At 51.0% G+C, this 6,000-nt stretch overlaps 1 protein-coding gene across 3 annotated transcripts in view; it reads right to left on the bottom strand.

The window, feature by feature from the left end:
- Positions 1-5,572, bottom strand: part of CCDC85A (coiled-coil domain containing 85A) — a 69,350-nt gene extending 63,778 nt beyond the window's left edge. For all 3 annotated transcript variants that reach the window (XM_005486801.4, XM_005486800.4, XM_005486799.4), the window contains exons 1-3: positions 5,452-5,572; positions 4,490-4,878; positions 1,105-2,020 (exon numbers count right to left, since the gene is read on the bottom strand). In XM_005486801.4, coding sequence (XP_005486858.2) covers positions 1,105-2,020; positions 4,490-4,878; positions 5,452-5,557 — 1,411 coding nt within the window. In that variant the 5' untranslated portion in view covers positions 5,558-5,572. The remainder of the gene's footprint in view (positions 1-1,104; positions 2,021-4,489; positions 4,879-5,451) is intronic.
- Positions 5,573-6,000: the final 428 nt, after the last annotated feature.

Raw genomic sequence — 6,000 nt, forward strand, 5'->3', positions numbered from 1 at the left:
ATCCCAACAGGTCACTGACCAGTGTGACAAAGGTTGGGGACAGCACCCATCTCACAGCACATCCAACAGGTGGCCACTTCCACTGCTGCCAACACAGCTTTCACAGCTGCTCATGAAATGGAAACACAGGAGCTCCACCCCAGACAATTTGCTGAGGCAAAATCATCACTTTCTGCAGAGCTTGATTTTAAATCTAAGCATAAAGGTCTGAGAAAAGGGTTTTCAACCAGGACACTAACTGCCTTCATGAGAACATCCCAAAGCACGTGGAAGAAATAAAAAGTAGCAGGCTATAGGAATTGTGCTAAGTCTAAAATGAGTGATTTCCACAGCAGAGTAGGATGGCTGAACTTTGTAGCTTTCAAAATAACAAGATACTTACATTGTGACTCTCCTAAGACAAATAATTTATTTCCATCAGTCAGGATATACTGCACTTAAAACTAGGCAGGTTCATTGGAAACCTTTCTAAAAGGCAGCAATAACAGCAAAGAAACCCCTTCTTGATCTTCTTAAATTTTTAATTTGTTATGATTAAAAATATGCAAACTCAAGGCTTTGAAAGGAGCTTTCAGATTCATTTCTATTGAGCCTACTCTTATCTGGGGTCTTTTCCAAAGTTTATGGATAAGGAGAAAAGAAGCCTTCAATCAATAAACAGGAAACTTTAAAATCTTTAAAATTACAGACAAAGCAGATTAGGAAGGTGGAAAGAAATTGGAGACACTCACCTCCACTCTGCTGACTCAGATACAAGCAGGACAAGAAACATAATACAATTCCTCTCTTATGCAAATACAAATGCATTTGGGGACAAACAGTTTACAGCTACCAACCACAGAGCAGGGTCAGGGCTGAGATCTTCTCCTTGATACCCCACACCAACACTCAAAATGCATTTTCTCCCTACTTCTTTAATCTGCCCCACACCTGCTGGATGGACAAACTCCAATGAAATCACCTGCTAAAGGAATAATGCTAACACCAGACTCGCTGCCTTTCATTTCACACCAAACATCATTCCTGCTGCAGAAATAGCTGCAATAACACCAAAACTACCTTAGCAACTTTCAAAGGGAGCTTTTGCTCCAAGCATTGACCCACCATTCATTCCGTTGTACAAACTCCTGTGGTGAGGGGACAGCTCATCTGTCACTTGTCTCCTGAGGGTCCCTTCTCTGCTGCCTCCGCTGAGGTGTTTGAGGTGCTCTGGGCTCCCTCCATAGTGCTGTTTGAGGTGCTCTGGGCTCGTACCCCTCACCTTGTGCAGGTGCTCTGTACTTCCACTGGGCGTGTGCTTCTGCAGGTGGTCAGGGCTGCCCCCGCTGTGCTTTTGGTGCTCAGGGCTACCCCCAGGCCTCTGCTTTTGAAAGTGTTCAGGGCTACTACTCAAAACGTGCTTTGGGATAGTTTCTGGGCTGCTGCTGCTGTGCTTTTGCGGTTCAGGTACTTTGACAATGGTTTTGTGGTGCTCAGGGCTCGGCCCTTTCAGGTGGTGATCAGGACTGCCAGAACCCCTGGGCTTCTGCAGGTGCTCGGGGCTGATACTCCTGTGCTTCTGATGCTCAGGGCTCCCTTCCCCCCGAGGTTTCTGCAGGTGCTCTGGACTGGTGCTTGGGTGGTGTTTGTGATGGTCTGGGCTGTCAGTGCTGCCCGTGCTGGAGGTGCTGCTGCCATCCCCCACATCTCTGATGTAGGCACTGGCGGCCGTCAGCTGGCACAGGCTGATCTGGCTGTCGATGGAGCTCCGGCTGCCTGCTCCTCCGCTCTTCTCCTCATCCAGCAACACACACAACTCCTTCAGCTCCAGGTTCTCCTTAACCACTTCTTCCTGCCTCACTTCCAGCTCCTTCAGCTTCTGCAGGTACAGGGCCACCTCCTTGTGCATGACGCTGGCGCTGTACCTGCCCAGGCGCTGCCACTCACGGGACACCCTCTTGCCCTTCTGCCGGTCGTCGTCCAGGAAGCAGCACAGGTCCCTCAGCTCCTGGTTATCTTCCTGCAGCTTCTGGTTGATGTCCTTGAAAAGAAAGATCATCATGGCAGAGGGGTGTCTAAAGGAATTGATGTTAAACTGTAACTGCAGACTCGTGTTTAAGCACTCCAGTGAGGCATAAATAATCCCATGTGCAGATCTGGCACGTTGGAACAGCCCCGTGCTTTGAGCAAACAGAGCTGCTGTCCAGCAAAAACTTCCCTCAGCTTGGAGCTAATTTCTAATCTCTGAGACAGCAGAAAAGTTTCAGGTGCTTAATTAATTTTCATGCTAAATGCCAGAGTAATTTAGCTCCCAAATTGGGCAAAGATTGTAAGTGCTCTCATGATGATCTCGCTCCCCTGAGAAATATTCACCTGCAAGTTATTGCTAGATAAAAGTGCAAGGTACATCAGAAATTGTGATCTCTCTTAAATAATTAATTATTAACATTTAGACTCCCTAAAGCATAGTCACTTATAAAGATGACCATTTTGGGGAGTTTTTAAAGAGAGGGGTTTGCTGGATTTTGTTTCTGATTGGCATAAAAAGCCTTGTCAGTTATGACTTTAACCAGGACTGCTTCAACCACTCTGAAATGAAATCATCTGCTTAAACAGATTTTTTTTTCACCCCTAACAAAATGAAGTACATAATTCTATGCCCTTCCCGAAGTGAGGAACAGTCTGAAGCAAATGCTCTGAAGTAAAAATGTTCAGGGTACTACTACAGCAGAATAAAAGCATTTCCAGTGTTTTATCCTTCTGGCTTGGACTTGTGACCATATTTGTCTTTCTCCCATCATCTACATGTCCATTCCTTATGTATGACATTACAGCCAGAGATTAGCCAAAGTTGTTAAAAAGTCAGTCTTACAGAAACACCATTTCAGTAAAGTTTCCTAAGGAAAGGAAGCTTTTGTAACTCCATCAGATTTAGGTGCATGAATGCTTGTGTTTATCCAATTTTTGCCTCAAATAACCTGGAATTTTAACAATTTCAACCTGTACTTGACAATGGCAAAAAAAATCTCAATGAGGCTTTAAGGTGTCCTTAAAAACCTCTCCTAGTGATACATGCTTGAAATGATCCCACAGTGGAATAAAAACGTTGTGGAAGTGCACAATTCCTCAGTGAGGAAGCAGGAGACACCCATCCAGTCAGGCATTCTTACTCATGGAGCAGTTATTTCACACAGGACAAAGGAGAGAGATGCCCAGACACCAACACAGGCTCAAAAAAACTCCTTCTCCCAGATTCTTTCTGCAAGTTCCAGCTGAGGCATCTGAACAAAAGGAGGAAGTCAAACAAGACTCAAGGAGTTTTGACTTGAGAGAGGAATTTGTGACTCTGTCCTACCCACCTGAAGTGTGTTTGGTCAGTTATCTGGAAGCTGCAGAAATCCAGATTTAAAATATGAGCTTCAGTTTTACTCAATACCACCATGGGTGGGTCTTTTTTACCCTCAGACACCACCAAAGGGACATACATCCTTTGCAGAACACAAAAACTTGGGAGGCAGGAATTACCTTCCCCCATGGGCTATTTATTTCATGCCATGCCATTATCAAAGACACTTTCTCAATAATTCTGTCATTTAAAGCCATTGTACAAGTGAAGAACTCTCTTCTAATGCACTTTCCTGTAATAATTCAAAATCCCACACTGCATCTCTGTCTCTTCTCTCCTTCCCTCCAAGCTCACCTCACTGAAGGAATTTCCTGAAAATTCTCAAAGCAATGAGCCAGAAAATGCTCTGTAGTTCTCCCCACTCAAAGGTAACTTTCCAGGTCTATAATCCACAAGCAAGGTATTGCTCTGTAAATAGCAACACTTTCTTCCCAGCCCTCAGAAGTGGGAAGGGAGCATTAGGGACTAAGCTCCTCATCCACAAGCGAGTGAAATTAAGAGTGGATAAAGCACTACAGACTTGCTCTGCCTCTGACTGCAGCCTGCAGGAGCACAGAGCTAAGAATGGTTTGATCAGAGATATGTTATGTTACCAGATGTCTTTTCAGACATTAGGGATTGGTTCTGACCATCCCAAACCCGAGCCCAAGGGTTTGCCATTCCCTGCCAGGCTGCACTGCATCCTGGAAACGACCAGCTCTCTCCAGCAGCCTCCAGCCTGCCTGACAGACTAAGTCTGTATGAAATAGTGACAGAAAACAGCGTGAGCTACAGAAACTGTATTTCTGTGCACTTCAGGCAGGATCATTTAACCTCACTCTCAACCAAGGAACTCTAACACAAAGCTGACAAGACTTCAGCGTTTTTAGCTACCCAAAAAATACCGGGGCAGAGCATAAACCAGCCGTGCCCCACAGCCTGCCGAATAGCTGGTGATCCCTTAGCCGGATACTTTGATTATTAAGCGGGATCAGACACTATTCACCCCGCTCCTCATCCACTTTTTTCGGGAGCGGCTCCTCCCAGACCATCCACCTGACGAGATCGCTCCCGGCGGGAGGCACCGCTCAAACTTCACGGCTCCCACCCAGCCCACCCCGCTACCTTCAAGCCGCGGATCTCGCCGAGGTGGAGCTGGAGGCGGCGGTTCACCTCGCGGATGAGGTTGCTGTGGTCCAGCATCGCGCTCATCTTCTCGGCCTCGGCGCGCCGGAGGCTGCGGATCAGCTCCTCCTTGCTCCACTTGAGCAGCTCCTCGTCCGACACCTTGGACAAGTCCTCGGCAGGGGCTGCTCCGCAACTTTCCGCCGCCACTTTGGACATGGTGGCGGCGCGGCAGCCCGGGGCACTCGCGGAGCCTCCCCGCGCTCCCGGGGCCGCCCCGCCGCCGCCGCCGGGGGAAAGGGCGAGCCCGGAGCCCGCGGGGTGCCCCCGGCTCCAGCGCTGGGCCGGGGGGAACGAGGGAGACCTCTTCTGGCCCCAGGCAGCGGATCCTGGAAAAAAGGAGGAAAAGGAGGAGGAAAGGGTGTGGAGGAAGCCGGGCCACTGGCTGGGGAGCAAACTTCCCCCGTCGAGAAGGAAAAAAAAAAATAGAAAAAAGACCGAGACAAAAAGATCCGCGAGACAAGCCCGGCTCTTGCAACAGGTCAGCGCCAGCTGCGTGCGCCCGGTCCCCGCCGCAGCGCCAGGGATGCGCGGTGGCTCTCACGGTACCCGCCGCCCCCGGGCTGCGGGATGCAGGGGAGGATGCCAAGTGCCGATGCCGCGCACCATGGCGGAGGGCAGAGCGGGCCGGGCGGCGGCGCAGCGGGAATGAGCAGCGGGAATGAGCGCAGGGCCGGAGCGGAGCGGGCGCTGCCGGCGCCAGTGGCGGGCGCGGGGCCGCTCGCGGCTTTTCAGCGGGGCGCGCGCCACGTGCGGGCGGGGGCGGCGCGGGCCCCGCGCGGCTCGCGGGCGCCCCCTGCCGGCCGAGCCCCGCCAGCGCGGCCGGGACCATCCTGGGGCGGCCGCCGGGACGGACGGACACACCCGAGGGACGGACACACACACCTGCGGCCGGGACACACCTGAGGCAGCGTCCCGGCTCTCCCAGCCGGTGATCGCCGCGCCCCGGCGAATGGAGGCACAAAGGCAGCCGGCCGCACCTCCAGCAGCGCGGCAGGTCACACGCATTACATCACCGGCAGGCAGCGCCGCCCCGGCTCAGCGCGGCTCGCACGGAGCCTGGGGCAGCTCCTTACTCCAGCTGGAGGTCGCACGTCATAAACTAAACCCCCCACAGGAATTGGGCTTGGGCTGCTCATACACCTTCCCTAAGAATACTCAGCCGCAGTGTAGCAAGAGACTCACATTCCCCAATTCGCTCAGAGATACAAAGAGTCTGCATAAATCTGCCTTGCAGATGATTTGAGAATGAAACTTGATAATCCATTCATGCTGCTTACAAAGAAAGATGAGACGGCAGATCTCAGAGGCAGAGGTGGATGAACTGAAACGATTAGATGAGTAATTGGTTGAATCCCTATTTTTCAATCACAAAGTTCCCTCTGAACAACCCCCCTGTGGGCAGAGGAGGCTGCTTCACTTAATGGGCCCTTCCTGCCTCCAGTTCTGCA

The sequence above is a fragment of the Zonotrichia albicollis genome, chromosome 3 (assembly GCF_047830755.1).
Source record: "Zonotrichia albicollis isolate bZonAlb1 chromosome 3, bZonAlb1.hap1, whole genome shotgun sequence".
Lineage (NCBI taxonomy): Eukaryota > Metazoa > Chordata > Aves > Passeriformes > Passerellidae > Zonotrichia > Zonotrichia albicollis.